This window comes from Girardinichthys multiradiatus, chromosome 6 (assembly GCF_021462225.1).
Source record: "Girardinichthys multiradiatus isolate DD_20200921_A chromosome 6, DD_fGirMul_XY1, whole genome shotgun sequence".
Lineage (NCBI taxonomy): Eukaryota > Metazoa > Chordata > Actinopteri > Cyprinodontiformes > Goodeidae > Girardinichthys > Girardinichthys multiradiatus.
The window spans coordinates 5,756,201-5,782,946 of NC_061799.1; the positions used below are offsets into that span (position 1 = coordinate 5,756,201).

At 41.4% G+C, this 26,746-nt stretch overlaps 1 protein-coding gene across 3 annotated transcripts in view; it reads right to left on the reverse strand.

The window, feature by feature from the left end:
* Positions 1 to 326: 326 nt before the first annotated feature.
* gng12a (guanine nucleotide binding protein (G protein), gamma 12a) overlaps positions 327 to 26,746 on the reverse strand; it is a 51,344-nt gene continuing 24,924 nt past the window's right edge. For 2 of the 3 annotated variants that reach the window (XM_047369296.1, XM_047369295.1), the window contains exons 2-3: positions 4,517 to 4,625; positions 327 to 3,353 (exon numbers count right to left, since the gene is read on the reverse strand). In XM_047369296.1, the coding sequence (XP_047225252.1) occupies positions 3,228 to 3,353; positions 4,517 to 4,609 (219 nt within the window). In that variant the 5' untranslated portion in view covers positions 4,610 to 4,625 and the 3' untranslated portion in view covers positions 327 to 3,227. Of the gene's footprint in view, positions 3,354 to 4,516; positions 4,626 to 23,420; positions 23,559 to 26,746 lie in introns of those variants that run through there. The other variant, XM_047369297.1, reaches the window with a different exon arrangement.

Here is a 26,746-nt window from a genome sequence, read left to right on the forward strand (position 1 = left end):
AACTGTCCTGTTGGTGAAAGGGTTTTTTACAATGTATTGGTAGCAGCGCTACCAGTAAGTGGCTGCAGACGAATATGTTAACAGTTGGACAAACATGGGATTTTTCCTCACTGAATAAATGTACCCAAATGAAAGGTATGGATGATTCAAACATGTTCAGTGTGACATTATGCTACAGCAATGACACATCTTTACCAGGGGTGCCAATAAATCTCTGTATGGCAATCAAAAGACCCGACTCAGCTTTTTGTTTTTTGCTTTGTTGAACTGTCAGACCAGGTGTTAGCTAGGGTGATCATTCACCTGTGTACAGAAAACAGTTTAACTGAGATGTGAAGCATCTTTATTAATCATCATTAAGTCTCCATACAAAGGTTGAGATATTAATAAACACATTTATCCAACAGAAAAAGCAGATTCTGACAGTTCAATTAATCTCTCAATGGAACAAGAATTACAGATTCACTGCAAATGGAGACATTGCAACACACGGCAGTTGTATTTTTAATCTTTGTTCCCAAATCATCACATGGCATCAACATACAGAGCTGATTCATTGCAGATAAGAAAAACAGACGGCAAGAGACAATCTTACAGATGTAGAGCAGAGAAAGAACACTGGATCAGCTGAAGGTGTCCTTATGGAGAAGGCAACACTACCAAATCTATCCTTTCACAGGTAAAACAGAAACCTCTTCTTTGTAAAGGAAAAACAACAGAAAAATGATTTTTCATAATGTGAGTTAAACATGAGTAAGGCTGATTTTATTCCTGCCATCTAAACTTACCATAACAGACATGAAACCCCAGAAACCCACAATGTGCAGGACATGTTGACCCCCCCACATAAACCAATAATAAAACAGATAAAACAAATGTAAAAGTAGTCCTGGGAGATTGGTTTTATTCCATGCACCTGCAACAATTAAAAGTCCTGACATGCACGTTTACTTGAGTAAGAGTTTTGTTGTTAGCTCACAGTGGTCTGCAACATTAGTAGAGTTCTGTGCAGCCAGAGATAAAACAGTGTAGCACAGAGGGTTTCCAGAGTAGCTAACAGAGGTAAACAGAGATGCACCGACAGATCGGCCATAAGCTGAATGATTATCAGAAACCCTAAAATCTTTTACCAGTCAGTAAACACACCATGCCTAAGTGCCGCTAGGTTGCAACCATACCCTTCAGTGTGGAAGTTGTTACCGGGAAAAAGACTCTAAGTTAGTGATTTTTGAGTTTCAATGAGTAAAATGAAATCAGTGGAAGCATAGAGATGTAAGCAGCTATTGCAAACAGGACCATATGTTCCATGACATGCAAGCCGAGCGACACTTTCAGCAGAGAAATAATAAGAAAGTTGATCCGTTAAGAGTTTGACTTCTGTCCATCATGGAACAGGCTGGATTTAAAAATGCTGGCACTATTTTGGAAATCTCAAGAGTTAAATTACGGATCTACATTCCCTAGGGCTATGGTTCCCAAACTGGGGTTCAAACACCAATGGTGGTACTTAGAAGAAATGCTGTACCAGCTATTAAGGTAAACATGAAACTAACCAACTGTGTTTTAGAGCAAGTAAGCATAAACAGCACAAAAGATGGCTTGCTCTAGCACACTGTTCTTGTTTTTGAACCTTTAAAAAGAGAATACACAAAAGAAGAGTGAACTGGAGAGTGTTTAGAGAACCAGTATAATCTCAAATGAATGACAGGGGACCAAGAACAGGAGCTAGTGATTAACTGGGCTGCATTCCATTTACCTCAGAAGTCAGAACTTACCAAGCCAACTCTGACTAGCAAAACAAGCTAGTAACAGTGTGATTTTTAGCATTTTATGCATTCAAATACAAAGGAAACATGTTCACTAACAGCAGTTATGCAGTAATACGCCTGTAAGAGTTAATACAACCTGTAAGGTTCATAGCTTATTGCTGCAACTACCAAAACATTTTAAATGAATGGAAGCCATATTGGGTTTTGTGTATGGGTTTGATGGCAAACTTCAGACCTTTCCACTTGAAGTTCTGACTTCTGGGGGCCTTCTAGTTTTATTGTTTTCAATTTAAGCTGCATCCTTTCCCTGTTTTTGTCTTGGTAAAAAACAAAGCAATCGTAGGTGGACTGAAATACAGTGTCAGATTGGATGTCAGCATGGAGGTACTGGGAAACGTTAGCATTTACTACAACAGTACTTGTTATACACAGTTTGAGAATCACTGCTCTAGGGTATGCACACAGAGAACTCTGTTTCAGTAATGCTAGCTGTGAATGCTATGTCAGTTAAAGTTAGTTTAAAACTAATCTGTAAAATATTAGTAAAACCCAGTCTTCTAGTGACTACTCTCCCAAACACACTTCTTATAGCATTAATAATAATCACTCACAGAAGGAAGATTAGAAAAACTATTTTAAATGCTGGTAATTATATTTTCTTACAGTTTAAAAAAAACGGAATACTGTTAAAATTGGTACTAGCAAATCAAAGCTTTTTAAAAAGAAATTGGCCACAAAGTTCTGATCGGTGCATCTCTGCTTATAAAGACGGTTATATGCAGTAGCACAAATTTGGCTTGGTCCCATGGTTTTCATTACACAGGCAATTAAATGGAATGTGGATTGTCATTGGCCAGTTGGAGCTATGACAGGCTGTAAAAGACTTCTGTGGTCATATACTTTGAGTTAATACTACGTGCTTCTCTCTCAATAAAAAACATTATGGCAACATTTGGAAACTAGAATTTAGCGGCATTAGCTGCACATGTGTACAATTTCTACAGAGATTCGCAATCATCTGAAGCTGATATAAAAGGACGGGTGGGGAACTTTGGTTGTTGGTATCCATTTAAGGCAAACCAGAGAGGCAAATAACAGTCACTGCCCACTGGAGACAACTGCATAAAAACTGAAAGAGCAAACCCATCACTGAGTGCTGCCTTTACTGTTAGAAGAATTGGAAAATAAGCTTGAGGCTTTGTAAAGAACATGTGATGCAATCAGAATCCATGCAGCCAATGATCTCTGAAGGGGTTGGAGCTCTCAATGAACAGTGGCAGGTCAGTAGTTTTGGTAAATATCTCACTAACGGGACAGCCACACATCATTCTGAATGGTAATGAATGAACTGTTAAAACGTGATATGATTGCAGTTCATCTCCCACTCCTCCCAACATGAAGAATACAGCAACATTAATAAGCAGAAGAAAAATAATACAGGCTAGAAGAGGGCATCCACTACAATATAGTGCAAGGCTTTTTCTCCTTGAAAGGGTTTTCTGAAGCAGGGATGCCCATGAGGAGGGGGTCAGTCCTGGCACATTCGATGCAGTAGTTCATAAGGTCTGCAGAGGCTTTGGAGACCTGGAGAAACAGGCAGCAGAAACATTACATTGTTGGCTGTGGGGTTTTAGTTCTCACATTTACACTGCAGTGAATTCATGACAACAGCCAACCTGGCCCTATGTGAAACAGGAAGTAAATCTAATGGCTTTTTGTTGCATCAACATCTTCAGCATATAGATGCATAGTGTGGTGCAGTTTGTGTTCCCATACAGTAAATCATAATGACCTCTGGGTTAAGGCTTTAAAAGACAAAAATATACCTAACTTTTTTTCACCATGAGATTTATCGTGTTGGTCAGAAACACTAGAATCCTCAAACATTTAACCATTTATTTAAAAGTATAAATACAGATTATGTTTTATATATTAAAACTTTCCTCAAAAGCACCAAGCTTAGCTCTCAACAGTCTGATCTGGATTCAATTCAATTCAATTCATTTTTATTTATATAGCACCAATTCACAACACATGTTGTCTCAAGGCACTTCACAACAGTCAGGTACATACATTCCAATTAATCCTAACCATTGAACAGTGCAGTCGGAGTTAGCTTTTTATTCAAATTGGATAAAAAGTTTTTCTGTCTGAGGAAACCCAGCAGATTGCATCCAGTCAGTGACTTGCAGCATTCCCTCCTCCTGGATGAGCATGTAGAGACAGTGGACAGTCACTGGCGTTGACTTTGCAGCAATCCCTCATACTGAGCATGCATGTAGCGACAGCAGAGAGGAAAAACTCTCTTTTAACAGGAAGAAACCTCCAGCAGAACCAGGCTCAGTGTGAGCGGCCATCTGCCACGACCGACTGGGGGTTTGAGAGAACAGAGCAGAGACACAAAAAGAACACAGAAGCACTGATCCAGGAGTACTTTCTATGGGAAAGAAAAGTAAATGTTGATGGATGACAATTCATCCGATTCAGACCCCCTGAAACACCACAATGCAGCACTCATAAATTTAAAGGTGCTCTAAAAATGAAAAAACATGAAAAACTTAACCCTTTTATTAATTGTTGAACTCATGTGGAACAGAAAAGAAAAGAGGAAAGTTGTGAAAGCCACAGAAAAAGCCTTACAATGTATTTCTAATACAGGAAAGTCAAATTAGACTGACTCCTTTTACAGAAGGTAAACAGGGACAGGCTGACCCACGGAAGAAGTGTTGTTGTACTGGGTGCTTTACCTTTATCCTCTCGTTTCTCGCCTCTAGTCTCAGCTGCTGCACTGTCTGCCGGGCCTGGTTCAGGTTATTGGAGCTCTGAGCCTTTGAAGACATCCTGGTCAGCAAAACACTGTTATGAAGAACAGGAAAGGAAAGCCTTAGCATGGCTGTGGAGAAGGTGAGGAGTCTCACATGTCACCCAAAGGTGGAATGACACAAATACAAAGTAAAGACAATAGTTTCTTTCTAATGCAGATAAAATTATAGAAATAAGACTGATCGATCAAATGTATAGCTCCTCCACTGGTCAAGTCAGGTCAGGTCAGGTCAGGTCAGGGACAAATCCAGAAGTCTCTGCAACCCAGTTGCACAATGGCAACACATTTGTTTCATTTCTTAACACAAACCAAGCTAGGATGTAAACTGCTCATGAGCCCATGGAGTAGGCTCAGTAAGTGTAGCAGTTCAGACCTCTTCTAACATCATGTCAGTAAATGTTGTGGACACATGTGCTGCAGCTGATGTTTTGTAAATCCCAGAAATATTGACTTAACCAGTGCCAGCAACCCTTCTTTCCTACTTCCACTTCCATTGAAGCACCAGCACCTACTCAACAAACACACACAGCCAAGGTGTGCAGGAACATTTGTAAAACCCAAATGTAAACCTAAGTCTAACACATGATGAGCAAAAATAAACATGACTAAAGATCGGAGGTGAAAAGGTGTGTGGATTAAAACCTATGATGATGGATTGATGTAAGGACTGATAAGAGATCAACTTTAGAAGGTTGATGTATTTATGATGGCAAAGCACGCCAGAGAGTCTGGACTGTGGTTCCAGTTCCTGTTAATCATTACCAGACCAGCTCGCAACAACAAGCCTGGACAAATCCCTCCGTCCACAGGGGAGACCTCGTTCCTGGATCAGCGTTTTACTCTCTGGGTTATTTTTACTGTCATTTGTCAAAAAACACACATTTCCTATTAACTTGCAGCAAAAGTCTTCTTGAGACACATCACTTTCACCAACCCTGCTACTAAGAAGGGAACAGGAAGCTGCAAGTACAGAGTCTAAAAAGTTCCAACACAATTTTTCTCTTTGTCTTTTCAACAACGTTGAGCTGACAAAAATGTTGTAGAACATCTGCTGAAATCCGTCGGCATGCTGTAAATAGTTTGATGTTGGACATGATGAGCTCTTCAGACTGAGGCAACCGATGACCTTTCAATGAGGGCTGGAGGTCATTTTCTATTCAATACAACACGTCTACAGAATGATGCAATAACAGCAGTGGTTATACAGTAAAAACATTAATTACCATTTATGCTAATGTTTTATTACATTTTGTTATTAACCTGCATGTTGGTTTGGTTCGTTTTCAATGAGACTCAACTCTGATTGGTTTGTTTTCTATTACAATTGAGCACCATCGCAATGCGGGTGGGATCGTCATTAGCGGCAGGACAGGCGCCAAGAGAAAGCACTCTGGAACAGTACAGGAGACAGAGGAAAGGAAAGGAAAGGAAAGGAAAGGAAAGGAAAGGAAAGGAAAGGAAAGGAAAGGAAAGGAAAGGAAAGGAAAGGAAAGGAAAGGAAAGGAAAGGAAGGAGCGCTATGAGCTAGAGGACGTGTGAGGGAAAGCTAACGCTACCTAATGCTAGCTTGCTACAGTGGTCTTATACACAATAAGCCATGCGTACAACAATTTAACGATTGAAGATATTATTTATTAAAATATGCTTTGACTACCATCGATACCGATGTCAATGCCAATATATCGCGCATCCCTACTTCTGACATCACGTTTTCAGCATGACTCAGCTCACTTGGAACCACATCCACCCAGGTATTAAAACAGTTCCACATAACCGTAATGAAATTGCTTAAAAAGCAGGTAGAGTCCTTTGTGGTATGAATATTATGGAGAGCCGTTTCATTCCAAATTAAATAAATAAATAAATACTGCTATTGATAAATTATTAATAAATATTCCATGAAATAAAACAAAATAATTATGTTAAATTAAATTTTCATCTTATTTTATTTAATTCATTTCAAGGTGTATTTAATTTACTTAAAGATTTATTTATCTATTTGATAATGCAGTTTTATTTTGTGACATTTTTATTTTGTAAAGCTACTTTATGTATTTCAGTGACTATTACTTTTTAATCCCGTTTTTCATTGGAGGCTCTTTTTATTTCATGTTCTTATATTCAAATGAGGGGGCGGAGTTTTATCTGTGGGGCGGCGCTGGGACAGCAGGACCGAGCTCAATTCGTGGCTGAGGCCAGCAGAAGCATGCCGGAGGGAGTCAGGGAATTCTGCTCCCTCCCCTGGCTACGGCCGTAAAAGCCTGCCACGGCAGTCGCCGCTGTTTTTGTGGAAACCAAAGCTGATTATCGGCAAAAAGGATGAAAGGATGACGAAGACTTATTGCACAAACAGCTTCTACAAAAACAGCAGCAACCGCCGTGGCAGGATTTTACGGCCGGTCTGGCACCTTTCTGGCATCCTCGCAGAATCCCCTGGTTCCCTCCGCCATGCTCTCTTCTGGCAGGTAGTGGCGTACTTCTGCTGGCCTCAGCCACGAATTGAGCTCGGTCCTGCTGTCTCAGCGCCACCCCACCGATAAAACTCCGCCCCCTCATTTGAATATAAGAACATGAAATAAAAAGAGCTTCCAATGAAAAAAGTAAAAGTCGCTGAAATACGTAAAGTTCGTTCGTTCGTTCGTCGTCTTCCGCTTATCCAGGACCGGGTCGCGGGGGCAGCAGAGACGCCCAGACGTCCCTCTCTCCAGACACCTCCTCCAGCTCCTCCAGGGGGAGCCCAAGGCGTTCCCAGGCCAGCCGAGAGACATAGTCCCTCCAGCGTGTCCTGGGCCGTCCCCTGGGCCTCCTCCCGGTGGGACGTGCCTGGAACACCTCCCGAGGAAGGCGTCCAGGAGGCATCCGGTATAGATGCCCGAGCCACCTCAACTGGCTCCTCTCGATGTGGAGGAGCAGCGGCTCTACTCCGAGCCCCTCCCGGATGGCCGAGCTCCTCACCCTATCTCTAAAGGGAGTGCCCGGCCACCCTACGGAGGAAGCTCATTTCAGCCGCTTGTATCCGTGATCTCATTCTTTCGGTCATGACCCAAAGTTCATGGCCATAGGTGAGGGTAGGAACGTAGACCGACCAGAAAATTGAGAGCTTTGCTTTTCGGCTCAGCTCTCTCTTCACCACAATGGACCGGCACAGCGCCCCCATTACTGTGGCAGCCGCACCGATCCGTCTGTCGATCTCCCGCTCCATTCTTCCCTCACTCGTGAACAAGACCCCGAGATACTTAAACTCCTCCACTTGAGGCAGGAACTCCCCTCCAACCTGAAGAGGACAAGCCACCCTTTTCCGGTCGAGTACCATGGCCTCGGACTTGGAGGAGCTGATCCTCATCCCAGCCGCTTCACACTCGGCTGCGAACCGCCACAGCGCATGCTGTAGGTCTTGGCTAGAGGGGGCCAGCAGGACCACGTCATCCGCAAAAAGAAGAGACGAAATCCACTGGTCCCCAAACCAGACCCCCTCCGGCCCTTGGCTGCGTCTAGAAATCCTGTCCATAAAAGTTATGAACAGGACCGGCGACAAAGGGCAGCCCTGCCGGAGTCCAACATGCACTGGGAACAGGTCCGACTTAGTGCCGGCAATGCGGACCAAACTCCTGCTCCGCTCGTACAGGGACCGGATGGCCCCTAATAAAGGGCCCCCGATTCCATACTCCTGGAGCACCCCCCACAGGGCATCACGAGGGACACAGTCGAATGCCTTCTCCAGGTCCACAAAACACATGTGAACCGGTTGGGCAAACTCCCATGAACCCTCGAGCACCCTGTAGAGGGTATAGAGCTGGTCCAGTGTTCCACGGCTGGGACGAAAACCACGCTGTTCCTCCTGAAACTCAGGTTCGACTATCGGTCGGACTCTCCTCTCCAATACCCTGGCGTAGGCCTTACCAGGGAGGCTGAGGAGTGTGATCCCCCTGTAGTTGGAACACACCCTCCGGTCCCCCTTCTTATGAAGGGGGACCACCACCCCAGTCTGCCAGTCCAGAGGCACTGTCCCCGACCGCCACGCAATGTTGAAGAGGCGTGTCAACCATGACAGCCCTACAACATCCAGAGACTTGAGGTACTCAGGGCGGATCTCATCCACCCCCAAAGCCTTGCCACCGAGGAGCTTTTTAACCACCTCGGTGACTTCAGCCTGGGTGATGAAAGAGTCCAACCCCAAGTCCTCAGCCTCTGTTTCCACCACAGAATGCGTGATGGCAGGATTGAGGAGATCCTCGAAGTACTCCTTCCACCGCCCGATAATGTCCTCAGTCGAGGTCAGCAGTCTCCTGCCCCCACTATAAACAGTGTTGGCAAAGCACTGCTTCCCCCTCCTGAGGCGCCGGACGGTTTGCCAGAATCGCTTCGAGGCCAACCAGTAGTCCTTCTCCATGGCCTCACCGAACTCTTCCCAGGCCCGAGTTTTTGCCTCTGCCACAGCCCGGGCCGCAGCACGCTTGGCCTCACGGTACCCGTCAGCCGCCTCAGGAGTCCCACAAGCCAACCACAGCCGATAGGACTCCTTCTTCAGCTTAACAGCATCCCTTACTGCCGGTGTCCACCACCGGGTTCAGGGATTGCCGCCACGACAGGCACCGCAGACCTTACGGCCGCAGCTATGGGCAGCAGCATCGACAATAGATGCGGAGAACATGGTACACTAGGACTCTATGTCTCCAACATCCACCGGGATCTGGTCGAAGCTCTCCCGGAGGTGGGAGTTGAATACATCCCTGGCCGAGGGCTCCGCCAGGCGTTCCCAGCAGACCCTCACTATGCGCTTGGGCCTGCCAAGTCTGTCTGGCTTTCTCCTCCTCCAGCGGATCCAACTCACCACCAGGTGATGATCAGTGGACAGCTCAGCCCCTCTCTTCACCCGAGTGTCCAAAACATGCGGCCGAAGGTCTGATGATACGACAACAAAGTCGATCATCGACCTCCTGCCTAGGGTGTCCTGGTGCCAAGTGCACTGATGGACACCCTTATGTTTGAACATGGTGTTCGTTATGGACAATCCGTGACTAGCACAGAAGTCCAATAACAAAACACCACTCGGATTCAGATCGGGGAGGCCATTCCTCCCGATCACGCCTCTCCAGGTGTCACTGTCGTTCCCCACGTGTGCGTTGAAGTCCCCCAGCAGAATAATGGAGTCCCGGGGAGGGGCATTCTCCAGCACCCCCGACAGGGACGCCAAGAAGGCAGGGTACTCTGCACTACCACTCGGCCCGTAGGCTGAAATGATAGTCAGAGACCTCTCCCCAACCCGAAGGCGCAGGGATACAACCCTCTCATCCACTGGGGTAAACCCCAACACGAGACGGCTGAGCTGGGGGGCAACAAGCAAACCCACACCAGCCCGCCGCCTCTCCCCGTGGGCCACTCCAGAGTAGAAGAGAGTCCAACCCCTCTCAAGGAGATGGGTTCCAGAGCCCACGCTGTGCGTGGAGGCGAGCCCAACTCTTTCTAGTCGATATCTCTCGACCTCCCGCACAAGCTCAGGCTCCTTCCCCCCCAGCGAGGTGACATTCCACGTCCCTAGAGCCAGCCTAAGCATCCGGGGATCGGGCCGATGAGGTCTCCACCTTCGTCCGCCACCCAATCCTCTTTGCACCGGTCCCTCACGGTTCCCCCTGCAGGTGGTGGGCCCACTGGGGGATGGCCTCGCGTCTCTCGTTCGGGCTTGGCCCGGCCGGGTCCCGCGAGGAGCAACCCGGCCACCAGGCGCTCTCCGACGAGTCCCGACCCCAGGCCTGGCTCCAGGGTGGGACCCAGGCTCCGCCGTACCGGGCGACGTCACGTGCCTCGATATTTTGTTCTTCATGAGGGGTTCTTGAACCATTCTTTGTCTGACCCATCACCTAGAGCCTGTTTGTCATGGGAGACCCTACCAGGGGCATTTAGGCCCCAGACAACATAGCCTCTAGGATCAGTTGAGCACTCAAACCCCTCCACCACGTTAAGGTGACGGTTCAAGGGGGTAAAGTAGCTTTACAAAATAAAAGTGTCACAAAATAAAACTGCATTGGTAAATTAAATAAATCTTGAAATGAATTAAATAAAATAAGATGAAAATTTCTTTTAACAATTATTTTGTTTTATTTCATGGAATATTTATTAATAATTTATCAACAGCAGTATTTATTTATTTATTTAATATTGAATGAAACGGCTCTCCATAGAATATTGCGCACACTAACATTGTGATGATGATTTATTCGCGATATATTGTGCAGCCTTAATGGAAGATATAGAATGTGCGTAATTGCTCTAATGCCAATAAAGGTTATCCATTGATTATTGAGATGGGTATAAAAATCTTCCACATCCTATATTTTGTTGAAATATATAAAAAAAAAAAATCACAATTTGGAATCTGAAAACATAAAATTGTTATAAAGACATGTTAAAATAAGAACAATATACAGTATGTTAGCACAGAGAACAGTGGAGAATAATTGACTTATTACATGATGTCATGTACTCACATTTAACAAGCTAAAGGAGTATCTTGTGGAAAATTCATAGTTTATATTGCCAGCTGTAAATTTAGCTAAGAACGTTTAACGGCATCTTGTAGATTTCTGTTTATCCTTTTTTTAAACTTTGTTGGGACCCACAACCATGGATTTCAACATTAAACTCCGGTACAAACTTTTCTGGAACTTTCAAAATAAATTGCATTAACCTACTTCCGGCACAGCCAAGCAAACTGTAGCAGCGGACGTCCGATGATGCCACTGGCTGCATAAAAGCACCCCCTTTCCAATGGTCCGACCTCTTCCACGCCGGTGATCATCAGGATAGGAGGAAACAGCGTGCTAATGTCTCTTTGCTGGCAAACAAGACATAAACTCTTCAACTGGATCCAAGGGTGTCATACGATCCCGCGATCATATGCACAAGTTAAGTACTGATGTACTGATGAATTACTGTTGAAAGAATCCGGTATTCATTCATAAAAAGGGGTAAATTAAGGTATAAGCATTGCTTACTTTCTCTCTGAGGCCTGCAGAAGCAAACTGTCCCAGAGAAGTCCCCAGAAGAGACGCTGTTTCTACAAGCCGAGTGAAGCGGTTTTCCCTGTCTGAGAGAAGGACAACAGGAGCCGCATCACCGTGGTTACAGTAAGGTGCAGTTTGGTCGACCTACAGAACAGCCGCCACTCCCCACAGCTAAGGTTGTTAGCTGTAGCTAACCGTTTAAAGACTGTGGACGTTTCTTCAAACTTCGTCGCCTTGGACAACGTTCCTCACCACAGTTCATGAAGTTAAGTGTTTGGGCAGAATAATATTATAGAAGTGATTTAGATTGAAATGATCTAAACGTTTTTCATTTTATGAAGTTTGGTTTTGTTTGTGTTGAACTCGGCTATCTTGGTGCTAGCAAAATATCTGCAGCACAGGTGTTCAGGTTGTGTTCTGTGTCTGTGTTTTTAAAGTTAAGACAAACTTTATTTAAAGGGTGATTTTAAACACAGAAGATCGGCTATAACGCGCCGTCCGCGCTTATGCATTTTAACCCTTTTATTGATGGTATTTTTAAAGGTGTGTGTTTGATTCTGGTGCTAAGCTATCAGCCTCCTTTGTTAGCTTCAACGGCTAACAGCTAAGGACACGTGCTTGCTGCCAAATAATATTACCCAGAAAGGTTTAGTTTTCAATCCAGTAAATAATGTGTCCCTAACATCATTTTACTAAATTTGGTAACTAAGTAAACACCATTAAGCCTCATTTCTCCAGACAGATTTGTCTCTTTTCCAAAATATTCTCTTAAATATTTTACCATTTCTACCATTTTTAATAATATTTCTTTAAATATTATTTTAATAAATAAAGGCAGCTAATGAGACCCCGTTGAGAATTAGTCATCCAGAAGGTTGGTTTTATTCAGCAGATCATTCTTTAAAACATTATTTTATTAAAATAATATTTTATCTAATCTTGCATTGTGAAGGGTTGTCTAAACGTTTGCTGATTATTGCCTAAGTTAGTTCCCAGACTAACTTAACTTAATTTCCAGATTCTTCAAGATAATCCTTGGTTCTCAAACATAAACATTGCATGGTAATGTTGCATCACTCAATCAACTTGTTTATATTGTACATAGCCTATTAGTCTTCGTTATTCTGTAATTCTGCTTGGTAGTCTAGTTTAGTCAGATTGTTTTAGCATAGTAAAGAGTTTGTTGATTGAAATATGTTTGACTTTGAGTTGACTTATTTTTGTTAATAAATTCTTGTATTTTAAGAAATTGTGTGAATTCATTCCATGTGCGTGCAGAGTTTATGCTGTTCAATAATGTCAGAGCTCGTCTCACACCTTTCTATATTGTCCTAAATACCATCACCTTACTGGGCTGGTATTCACAGGACAATCCTTAACAGACCGAAATATTATTTGATAAAAATATAAAAATATTAATATTAAATATTAAATAATATTCTCAGATTAATAATCCTAACAACTTTGTATTTGAATAAAGATAATGAGAGTACATACACTATGCAGTTTTCAAATGAAAAAGGCTATCTAACCTCAATAATGAATAACCTCAGTAAGTTCGAACAGCAATAAAGGAAGGTGGGGTAAATGTAAAAATTCACAGAGTGAGACGTACAACAGGTCTGAAGCCTTTTCATTAAGCCTAACATAACTGGACTGTACAGTAAGTTTATGTAGTTAGAGCGTGTCTGCATGTCTTATTGTGCATGATGGATGACTTCCAGCAAGCGCTCAGAAAGCTCTTCTTTTTGGGAATAATGGGTAAAGGAAGAATTAGGACAAAAAACGGAAATAGGAAAGAAGAAACTATTTTGTGACCTCTTTCAGTGAATGTATGATTAGGATTTAATTTCCATATAAAGAAAAGTGATCACTCCAAAGAAAGCATGGCCACGGATGACTTGACTGTTAACTGATGACATCCTAAGGAAACATTCATGGCTTAGTCATTAAGGAGAGGCCCTAAGCGGGAAAAAGGTCCTTTATCTATTTACAATGAGGGCCGTGTTTATTCCTGCAGTGTAAAGTGGTAAAGAATGTATCACAGTGACATGCAGTGTTCTATTACATGCTAAACCTTTCTATAAAAGTTATTAATTATGCATAAATGAGATGTCATTTATTGTTTATTTCTAAAAAATCTCGTCATCTTCAAAATCTCCAAATATTTTCTGCAAAGATATTTTCTTGCTGTTAAAGTAGAAATGGCTTCTAAGTACAACAAAGCAAGGCAGACTATCCAGCAGAGGCTGTCAATCTGTGCTTTTAACAGTTTAACTGTTATTAAAGTTGGAGAAAATTTACCTTTAGGACAGTTTTCAGATAAAACCAGACCGAAGTCCCAACTCTGATCCAACATGATGCTAACTGCCTATGAAAACCTTTGTGGTGCTATTATTAATCATTTTTGAAGAGAGTATACCTGTTTCGTTTCGTCTGTTCACATGCCGCTGGTAACCAACATGGTGTTGATTGTAAAAATCCATCAATTTTTATGTCAATTAACTTTTTAACTCAATAAAAGACTATGGGCTAAAGCTTTGAAAACTAGTGTCTGAATGTACTGCAAAATCTTTTAAAGATCAGGTTTGTTTTAAAGTGGCAGAAATCCCATGTAGAACTGGTTCCAGTTCATGTGACAATTATAGATCTTGGTTTGAAAGGTTAAAAATAAATGCTGCAAAATGTAAAAATACAAAAGAAAAACCACTACTATGAATCATAATCAAGGATTAATTAATAGTATTGGGAAAAGTGATGCAATAATGAACTAACAAAACTGCCTAAATGCTGACCTCAGCACAATATCAGATTCCAATCAGAGCGCATTTCCTGGAATGTCATTTGTGAATCCCACAAAAAGCTGCTTCTATAGCTGACAGAAATAATATGCAATTATTGTTTTGCACAAGACATGTCTATTATTTTACACAGCATGTGGAGGGAAAGGTAAGACAAAATAGAGTTCTAATACAGTGTTTTTACAGGAAATGCATCCATAGTGGATCAAACCAGCTAAACTGTGCAGAACCTGTGATGTGATGCCAGCTCTTACCAGCAACACCAGCATGATTTGAAGCGCAATGGGAGGGCACCAACATTTGAACTCAAGTGTGGCATTAAGAACCACCTACATACTGTACATATACAAACCTGTAAAATAAAAAAGGATCAGAAAGAAGACCACCTCTTTTACAACATAACGCGCGCACGCATGCACACAAACACACACACACACACACACACAAGTAGTCGGACCACCTACTGCTTAGAGCAGTGAAGCCACACTGCTCTACTCTACCTTATACACACACGCCAACCAACACATGCGATTCATTAGTAGTTTTCAAAGCGCTAAGAACAGGGAGCTATTATGAGTCAATTCCATTAACACGGGCACTCAGAGATGAAAACCTGCATTTTAGGTCTCAAACTGTTACTATACTGAGGCTTAAACCCAAAGACATCTCTTAAAGAGGCTGCTGAAGAACACAAAGACGTCCATTAAGATCCAAATGAAGAGCCGGTCCTGTCAGCTGTACAGTATGTGTGGTCTCTTCAGTGACTCTCTGAGGCTTTCAGGGCCGCTGTGGCTTTTGTAATAAAGTAACACTGCAGGAAAAAAAGCTACTTTGAAGCTTAAGAGATGCCGGCTGCACTTCACTTGACTAACATGAGGTGATGAAAGACATGAGAAATATTTTCCTTCCAAAGCCTCCCATTTTTAGTTGGATTTTTATCTAACTAGAAATGGGATCTCCCATTTTAAAATAATCGGTAATAGAAAAAAAAAATGATACCATTGTTAGTTTTTAAAGAAAAAGAATACACAAATCTATATTGAGCAAACCCTTTTCAAGGTGGTGGGGTCTGGCGCCTATCTTCAGCAGTCAATAAGTTAGAGACAGGGTATACCCTGGATAGGGCCACAGGACAGATAACCATGCACACTCACACCTAGGTACAAATGATAATGGCAAATATACCAAACTAAATGTGTTTAGGCAGTGGGAGGAAGCCAGAGTACCAAGAGAGAACCCATGGATGCACAGGCCAATATATGCTGACTGCACACTGAAAGGTAAGGACTTAAACTCAGAACCTCCTCACAGCAAGGCAACACCTTATTTAGATAATAGAAGGGGCACAAAAAAATCCTGGTGCCTCATATGATAATAGACACGGGTCAGAATGGCATTATCACATTGTGACAACCTTGAGTAAAAATACAAAGGTTTCGCAGGGGTTGTAACAATGCGCATCTTGCAACAGCAATAAGGTATGTAGCTCGCACTGAATTACTCACCTGAAACAACATCAAGCTGAATGTAAACATTACTGGTACTGGAGAAAAATCAGCCCTCCAACTACAACCACAGAAACAACTGGGACGAACTGTCCAATGGTGCAAAACCCAGAGTCAGAGCCAAGACTGAAGGGAAGAGGTGAAATGAGACTGCAGAGTTTTTCTGTTGGATTTATTTTTTTGTGTTTCGAAGTTTGCATCATTTATGTGTCTGCTGCGAGTTTGAACCTGTCGGCCACCACAACGTATTGATCCTTCTTCAGTGGCACCGAGTTAAGCTCCATCAGCCTCTGTAGATTATGCTACAGTAAAATCAATTACAATAGAACCCCAAGAAATAGAAATGAGGACAATGAAAATTGCTCATGAAGTTAAATCCAACTCCTGAGTTTGGGCAACAAAAGTTCATTAACACTTTATCACACTGACAGAGGAATAAAAGATACTATCCAAACAAACATCTGCATTTAACACCCTTATGCACGATGCATGCCTCTACAGAGAAGCATATTCCAGCCTTAAACTCACCACATAATTGGTGCTTTGACAGACCTCATTGGAGTTTATTACATGGCAGACAGAAAATAGTAAGATAGTATGCTAGTTTTATGTGAATACAGAGAGAAGCAGTGAACTAACATCTTGAAAGTCAGAATTCTGCAGATGTTCATTAAAACCATTTCCTTGTTGTTACTTATAATTCTACTGTAGAGGCCATCTCACCATATTCTGTCCTTTAGATCGTGTTGGAGCTTTTTTAAGTTCCTGCTAAATAATGTCTTTAACCTCAAATCATTTTGCAAGATGTACAAACAGTAAGATAAATGAGCCATTAAAAGGCAATGTTCCACTATAAGCTGCTGCTATGTGGAAGAGAACCTGTTAATGAACAGAGATCAAGGCTGCTAGGAATAAAGACCTCCATATATCCATATGGGTTTGTTTAGCTGGCTGGTGAACATCAACCCCAACTCATTTTCTGTGTGCTCCTGATATAGCAGCAGCTTACTGTTTTCTTTAGCATTACATCACTTCCTGTTACTCCACACAGCTACATGTACATAATTGTGCACTTCAATCTGTTAAAAACCAAATCATAATTTATTTGTAACCCTTACTTCACTGTAAAAGAGAAAACCATCTGGTAACTGACTGAATTCACCAACTGGTGAGAACAGTAAACGGCTGAACTGCAATATGTAGACAGATGTCTGAAGCATTGAACAAAAGAGTTCAAAAATTGGATTCCTGCCACAAGCCAGAATACTAGCTCTCCCTTGTGTACCCCCCCCCCCACACACAATTCCAGTTTACACTCCTCCTCTTTCTGAATTTCCCTCTGCAGGCCAAGCTAAAAGTAGCCTTCTCACACACAGTCAGCACTTTTCCAGCTGCCTGAAAAACCGTCACCTCCTTCACCTACACCCTGACCCAGAGTGACTGTACCTGGTTCACCATAAACATGGCCTTGTTCTCGGGTCGCTACCAGGCATAGCAGAGGCAGTAACACTCAGTCATCAGTCCTGCTGCTGAGTAAAGGGGGATTGTGTTTATGAAGTAGGCGGGAGACTATGAAAAGAAAGGGTTAGGCAGCACTGTTCATAAAGCTGTGAGTGACATCACCACTTTCCCACCAGAAAAGAAAGGAGTTGCAATGTGTTTTGCAGCAACAGTTGATAGAACAAATATGGTCATTCCATGAGCTGGGGCCAACAGAGATAAGAGAGGACCTTTATGTTTCACAGCAAGTACCAAAACCACAAGCAGTAAGAAATATCTACAAAACTGACAATACAATACTTATTGTCAGCATCATACACCAAAATGGCATAACATTATGACCTCCAAGAGGTGAAGTGAAGAACACTGATTATCCTCCATCATGGCTCCAGTTAGTGGGTGGTATATTTGAGGCTGCAATTAAACATTATGTCCTCAAAGTTGATGAGTTAGATGCAGGAAAATGGAAAGCTTAAGGATTTGATTTTAACAAGGGCCAAACTGACATCTAGCAACTCCAAAGATGCAGCTCCTGCATGTTTGTCTCTTGCCTGGGGAACACATGGCATCATGATGCACCAAAGAAAGTAGGCAAGCCAACAGAGACAGTATAAAGTTAGGGCCAATGTTCTGTTGGGAAACTCTGGGTCCTGCCTTCCATGTGATACTTTCTCCGCACACAAAGTACCTAACCTCTGCTGCAGACCGTGTAGACGCTCATAGGTTCATGGAAACCATCTTGCCCGATGGCTGTGACCCCTTTCAGCAGCATAATGCACCCTGACACAAGGTGAAAATAATTCAGGGATTTTTTGAGGAACACTACAATGAGTTTATAATGCTGACTTGGCCTCCAAATATTTCAGATCCCAATCCAGCTGAGCAGCTGTGGGATGTATGGGATAAACAAGTCGGGTTCATAAATGCCCCACCTCACAACTTCCAGCACCTAAAGGATCTTGGTGCCCAATACCTCCGCACGCCTTTAGGGGTCCAGAGGAGTCCATGTTTTTCCAGGTAGGGGCTGCTTTTGCAGCAAAAGGGCAGCTAACACACAGAGAGGTTCATTATTTTAGGCCTAATGGGTAAATATCACCAGATCAGGAGCGGTGTCGGGTGGGGCATTGGTTTGGGTAGGTGCAGGAACTACATAGACATTAAAATTATAGCTCCAACGATTTCCTAAATAACTGAGGTGGTTTGCAGTATAAATGTGTAAAGCAACTTTAATTTAAAAATAATAACAAAGAAACTCAACTCATGATCAGGTATGAAGGTGCAAAGCACTATAGTAAAGCACAATGCATTGCATTTTTAATTCCTATATATACAGGGGTTGGACAATGAAACTGAAACACCTGGTTTTAGACCACAATAATTTATTAGTATGGTGTAGGGCCTCCTTTTGCGGCCAATACAGCGTCAATTCATCTTGGGAATGACATATACAAGTCCTGCACAGTGGTCAGAGGGATTTTAAGCTATTCTTCTTGCAGGATAGTGGCCAGGTCACTACGTGATACTGGTGGAGGAAAACGTTTCCTGACTCGCTCCTCCAAAACACCCCAAAGTGGCTCAATAATATTTAGATGTGGTGACTGTGCAGGCCATGGGAGATGTTCAACTTCAGTTTCATGTTCATCAAACCAATCTTTCACCAGTCTTGTTGTGTGTATTGGTGCATTGTCATCCTGATACACGGCACCGCCTTCAGGATACAATGTTTGAACCATTGGATGCACATGGTCCTCAAGAATGGTTCGGTAGTCCTTGGCAGTGACGCGCCCATCTAGCACAAGTATTGGGCCAAGGGAATGCCATGATATGGCAGCCCAAACCATCACTGATCCACCCCCATGCTTCACTCTGGGCATGCAACAGTCTGGGTGGTACGCTTCTTTGGGGCTTCTCCACACCGTAACTCTCCCGGATGTGGGGAAAACAGTAAAGGTGGACTCATCAGAGAACAATACATGTTTCACATTGTCCACAGCCCAAGATTTGCACTCCTTGCACCATTGAAACCGACGTTTGGCATTGGCATGAGTGACCAAAGGTTTGGCTATAGCAGCCCGGCCGTGTATATTGACCCTGTGGAGCTCCTGACGGACAGTTCTGGTGGAAACAGGAGAGTTGAGGTGCACATTTAATTCTGCCGTGATTTGGGCAGCTGTGGTTTTATGTTGTTTGGATACAATCCGGGTTAGCACCCGAACATCCCTTTCAGACAGCTTCCTCTTGCGTCCACAGTTAATCCTGTTGGATGTGGTTCGTCCTTCTTGGTGGTATGCTGACATTACCCTGGATACCGTGGCTCTTGATACATCACAACGACTTGCTGTCTTGGTCACAGATGCGCCAGCAAGACGTGCACCAACAATTTGTCCTCTTTTGAACTCTGGTATGTCACCCATAGTGTTGTGTGCATTTCAATATTTTGAGAAAAACTGTGCTCTTACCCTGCTAATTGAACCTTCACACTCTGCTGTTACTGGTGCAATGTGCAATCAATGAAGACTGGCTACCAGGCTGGTCCAATTTAGCCATGAAACCTCCCACACTAAAATGACAGGTGTTTCAGTTTCATTGTCCAACCCCTGTATATGTGGAAAAAGTAGTGGATACAATATATACAAATTGATAAATTACCAAAAAAAAAAGCAAAAATGAAAATTCACAATTACAGATACTTCATCTGTAATTATATATAATTACAGGTGACGTTTATATATATATATATATATATATATATATATATATAAAACTATGTACAATTATTTCTTGCTGTTTTATGTAATATGCAGCATGAAACTCTTATGTGCATGTGAGGAGTACAAAGATTTCAACATGAAATGTTTAAAATGTAGGGGTGTGTGAGGGCATGCAATGCAGACTCTCACTTTGACTAAACCAGTCGATGTTGCAATTCTTAATATAAAATCCAGCCGACTAGGGTTTGGCTTCTGATCCCTGACTTCTGCGAAAAAAATAAGTGCTGGTCTGCAAAATTACTGAACGCCGCATGTTGGGTAGAACGACACAGAACGGGTAGAACGAATCAACTTAACTAAACTGTGTTTTACATAGGCTTATGGGCTGGTTTGGCTCTAGTGGACAAAGAAAGAAACTCAAGTATATATTTCTTTCTACTTTTGGTGTTATTTGCATGAATTAAATTGACTATTTCAAATTAATTGTAAAACGATTTGAAATTATTCCCTTAGGTCAGGAGTCTGCAACCTTTACAATCCAAAGAACCATTTTTTGCCCTCAGTCCAGGTAAATAAAACTTGTGTAGAGCTGCAAAAGTTACACAATCTTTTGAAAAAAGACAAGTTATAATTGTTTTTTTAAATATCTACTTTAAGGTTTTAAAATAAAGAATAAAGAAAAAAATAAAATTTTCCAGAAAGAGAATACATACATTTTCTTTAATGGGATGTTGATATTTGTGGAAAATTATGTAAAGAAAGTTTCCAATCTAACGAAATGAAAAATGTATTACTTGTAGGTTTAATGTCATTCTTTTGTGGAAATTCAATGGAAATATTCCACTAAAAGACTGAAACACTGCAAAAACATGCATTTGTTATTATATCTAAATTTAAAAACATAAGCTCGTTCCTCATCATTTTTAGGCAAAATTACAGTTGTGTTCGAAATAATAGCGGTCCATCTAGATCATTCACTGTTTATGGTAGAAATCATATTACCACATGGCCAATTATTTACTAGGAGGCGTAGTTTTATACAGATAACGAGTACAAACAGGTGCAGTTAATACAGGTAATTACTGAAAAATCACACAATGTGATTTTCTGGATTTCTGTTTTAGATTCACTCACAGTTGAAGAGTACCTATGATAAAAATTAAAGACTTCTACTTGCTTTGCAAGTGGGAAAACCTGCAAAATCGGCAGCATATCAAATACTTGTTCTCCCCACTGTAAATCCCAAACATTTTTCAGTTTATACAGTAAATATTTGAGTTTGCAAAGCTAAAATGCAGACACCGGTCTTTTATTGAACAGCCCAAAGTTAATTTTTCTTCATTTTCTATAATGTGATTAAAAGACTGATACAGTTTTCTTCATGGTTTGATTTAGAATATAATCTGCAGTGTCCCCAATGCATGGAAATAAAAACACATTAAAGCAGAAATGTAAAGTGTGTGTTTTGAGGGCAACTCTGATGAACAACAGAGCTGCAGGTATGGCTGCTGAGATCAGCGATGCCAACAGGACCCCACCCATGTTAACACTTACTGCTTTTATGACTACCTCACAACTGCTTGGTTGCAATAAGTTGATGGGCATCTAATATTCCAACAGAATCAAACAATTCCAGGAAGATATACCGGACCGTTTTCAGGGCTGGTGGGAAGACGCTCTGGTAAAACATGGAATAACATAACTCACAGAGCTGTGAAAGAATATTCTCTATAGATTTCCTTTATTTTTGCTGTTTTTGTCATACAAATTTTAACATTAGACAAAAAAATAAACTCAGTAAATGAAAAAGACATTTGAAAATGATGATGATCTAATGTTTTTAAAGGAATACATCTATTCAAACTCACTTGGCCCTACGTAGAAAAGTAATTGTTATCCCCTCTAGATCATGAAACAGTTGTGATTAAGTTGAAATTCACTAGACTTCTGATGAAAATTAAAAAGAGAGAACACATTTCTCCTATTTTAGCTTCCCTTCATTGGCTCCCTGTTAAATCCAGAATAGAATTTAAAATTTTCCTCCTCACATATAAAGCCCTTAATGATCTAGCTCCATCATACATCAGAGATCTGATTGTTCCATATGTTCCTAACAGAGCACTTCGTTCTCAGACTGCAGGTTTACTGGTGGTTCCTAGAGTCTCTAGAAGTAGAATGGGAGGCAGATCTTTTAGTTATCAGGCTCCTCTCCTGTGGAACCTGCTCCCAGTTTTAGTCCGTGAGGCAGACACCCTGTCTACTTTTAAGGCTAGGCTTAAAACTTTCCTTTTTGATAAAGCTTATAGTTAGAGTGGCTTAGGTTATCCAGAGCTATCTCTGTAGTTATGCTGCTATAGGCTTAGACTGCTGGAGGATATAATGACGACTTTTCTGAACTTTGGTACATTCTCCCACTACTTTCCAGTTTCGCATTATTTTCTGTTATTTTACCTTTTATCTTTATGTTCCGTCTCAGTTTTCTTCTCTTCTGAGAAGCTACATCTGGCTTGGCATTCTGCTTAGCTTTGAAACCTTCCTTGGGGGCATCATCTGAGCTACTGCTGCCAAACAACTTCATGATCTTTTACTGTTGCTCTTTCATCCTATAGATTTGAAAACTGACCGTTGCAGAGTCTATCTGCTTACCAGTGTTTCTCTCCTAGATGAAACCACTAAATGAGCGACTCCTGCCATAAATGTTTTACTTTTCTTTCACATAGAAAGTACTCCTACATCAGTACTTTTGTGTTCTTTTTGTGTCTCTGCTCTGTTCTCTCAAACCCTTTATCGGTCATGGCAGATGGCTGCTCAGACTGAGTCTGGTTCTGCTGCAGGTTTCTTCCTGTTAAAAGGGAGTTTTTCCTTTCCACTGTCGCTACATGCATGCTCAGTATGAGGGATTGCTGCAAAGTCAACGCTACACTGTCGCTACATGCTCATCCAGGAGGAGTGAATGCTGCAAGTCAGTAACTCTGCTGGGTTTCCTTAGATAGAAAACTTTTTAAACAATTTGAATGATAAACTGAACTTCACTACATTGTTTGATAACTAGGATCAACTGGAATGTATGTACTTGACTTGGAATGTGTATGATTCAACCCAGCTGACTTTGTAAAGTGCATGAGACGATATGTGCCGTCATATGTTGTCTTGTAGACAGGAAAAATTGAATCTTTCTTATGGAGAAGCCCTGGCTCATATGCAGTATGACTGGAATCTGTAGAAATGAATGCACATTTGCACAACAAAACAGCTGCCAACCAGTTTAAAACCCACAGAAGATGAAGAGATCAACAACAATGGACTTACTTATGCTGCTGACTCTTTAGAATCTAATGGTTCTCCTGCAAAGTGGTCATTTTCTCTCCCCTTTTGCAGGCAGGAAGTGTTTGTGCATGTTATTCAAGGGTTTCAAAGAACACACTGCCAACTAGTGGCTTGTTGCCGTGTGAACAGAGATTGCAATGAAAACGTTGTCATGTAGATATGTTAACACAAACGAAGGAAAAATAATGTTTTCAATGGATCGTTGTCATGTAAACAGGGCCTTAGTAGGTTCAGGGGCAAGAATTTCCTCAAGCAGAGCCAGTTCGGTTTGGATACTATTTTCTTTTCAGAAATGTAATCATCATTTGAAAATTGTATATTGTATTAACTCATGTTATCTTTGTATAATATTAATCTTTTTTTGTTGGTAAGTAAAAACAAAAAAAGCAAAAACAAAGCAAACCTGTTGGGGGTAAGTGTCAAATAATATATATTTTTTTAACAATACTACCACAAAAAATTGCCATGAAATCTAAAGCCGCATTGCTGGTTTCTCCAAGGCTGCACAAACTGTTCAATCCTGTAACTTTTCTGACAAGACAAGAGAAAAATACACCCAGAATGCTGTTGCAACTGCACAACCCTTACACTGTCCAGACAGCCGGCTAGACTGGTCTCAATTTACTAGAATTTCTGAATCTCAAATAAATGTGCAATTACTGAAGGTTCGTTCCCTATAATTACACTATAAATGATGCCCTTTAAATGCAGTTCATGTTCATGTATTTCAGAATGAGCACAAATGAGACAACAGACAAGTTCTGCTGCAGGATTTACAAGTCAGACTAGTCCCAGGGATGTTCCAGGGCTCCAGAGCAGAGCTAAATGTCATGTTAGATAAGCAGTGCAGCCACGAGATAGGCAGCCAAGTGGGTGAATATGTGTCCTAAAACATTATGTTATTTCACAATGTGCGAACATGACTGGGGCTGATAGAGAGCTAAGTATGACACAGTGTCAGGGTCTGGGATTGCCTTGTGATAGCACAGGAAAAGGGAACACTCTGGTATGGTATAGCTCTAGGCAAGGCAAGTTCATTTATATGACATTCATAGAAAAGGCAATCCAATGTGCTTTACAGAACATCAGAGGAATGACAGGCAGAAAATAAAACATGAGCATCAAGTCATTGCATGAAAGAAACAGATGTTAAAATGCACATATTAAAGGCATAAATAAAACAAATGTTTCCAAAAGATTATCAATCAGATTGTTTGATCAAAAGCTGCTGTAAACGAAAATGTTTTCAGTCATGTTTTATAGGAACCAACAGTTGTTGCACATTTCAAGTTTTCAGGGAACTTGTTCCAGAGCAGAGGATAAAAACTAAATGCTGCCTAACTTTGTTTAGTTCTGGTCCTGGCAACAGTAAGCAGGTCTCTGAAGGCCTGAGGGGTCCACATGGTTCATACTTGAGAAGCAACATAGAAATGTATTTCAGCCCAAGACCATTAAGTACTTCATAGATCAATACCAGAACTTTAAAGTCAATCCTCTTAGAAACAGGGAATCAATGCAGTGATTTACAAACCGGTCTGATATGATCCATTTTTCTGGTGTTGGTCAGGACTCTGGCAGCAACATTTTGGGTGAACTGCAGCTGTCTAATTATTTTATTTTTTACAGACACCAGTATAGACACCGTTACAATAATCTATTCTACTGAAAATAAAGAAATGCATCAGTTTGTCTGTGTCTGTGATTTCCCGGGTGACTTCCTGAGTGAGTTTGTTTTAAAAATCGTTGAAACAAAATTCCCCATTTATTGCTTCAGTACAACTATATACTGTTCAGCAGTCATGTGTTTCATGGGGGACAGTTTATGAGGTTGCAAAACGTGCTTCTGGTTACATGAAGCAACATAAAGATGGGAGAAAAAACTGGAATTATATACATTTGGGACTATATCAAAGAACAATGAATAAAACACATTTAACTCTAGTAGGTAAGGTTGTGAACTTTTCAAAACAGTTTTGAAAGAGAATTAAACCCCTTTTAAATAATGCCAAGATCCTACAGGAATGTGTGGGTTAGAAATATAGTTACAGTTTAAAAAAAAAAAAGAAACATAGTTACCGCCTTTTAAATTCCAAAATGATTTTATCAACAGACTTTCTGCTACAGAAATCCTTACAACACATCTCTGGACAATGATATATGAAAAACCTTGTGTGAGTTTCTGACTTACAAATTGACTGTAGATAATGAGGTAGGGTATATGAGCGTGTAGTTCTGATAGAGAAAAGAGGAGGCAGAGCTGCTTGAATAAAATAAGCTAGGGTTACCTGGCATGGCTCGTGTATAAGGTTACTCAAGAATTATACTAAATAGTACTTGATTCCTAAAATATTTGAAGCTGCAGCCCCAAAACCTCCTATTCTCATATTTCTCATCTTAGAATCAGGTGCAAAGCTGTGGCTCCTGAACTGCTGAGGAGGCACATTAAATGCATCAGTGTCAGTCATGCTGTTGCCCTGATGCAGACATTGCAAATGATCTGTTGAAATCCTCTTTCGAGAGCAGCAGGGTCTATTATGTATGTGTGTGTGTGTGTGTGGTTGTTGCCTCATGTGACCTGTCCAGGGTGTACCCTGCCTCTTGTCCATGAACTGCTAAAAATGGCTGCCATTTAGTTGTACTTTCTAATGTTATCATTAACATTAATGAGAGTTTTCTTGTTTTGGCAGAATTCATATACAATGGGACTCACAAGCATGTGTGATTGCATCTGTTCATGAGTCAGCAGGACATTCATTCATTCCAGTGGAAATTAGGATCAACATCAGATGTTAAACTGCTCCTTTGTCACACCACTAATCAAACCACAGCAGTTGTCTTTAGGTGGAGGGGAATGGAAGGTAGGAAGCCCACTTTTCAGGTGTTCTCCATAACGTAGACCTATTTGCACTGGTCAAGGTTAAATTTTGTTTTCTTGGATAATCCAATGCCAAACTATTACTGTATTCTGAAGCTCTTTTGTTGCAGTGGAAGTTCTGTTGCTCTCTCTCGGTAACCTGAGCGTGTTAAACAAGGAAATTTCCACTCTGAATTTTCTTATCCCTTTACCCTACTTTCCAGACGTCGTGACTGCTTTTGATTCTTAGGAATATAATAACTTATTCTAGTGTGGTTTGTACTTTAGTTCTGTAATGGTGGTCATTTAGCAGCTTATCCTGGACCGCAGTCTCGTGTATAGGTTTACTTCCGCTCCTGGCAGTCCAGAAGGGAAACCATGGGATATATATATGACCATAACTGCATGGATCTAACGTTGTCTGTGCATAATGAGTTTATTTTTTTTAACCTTT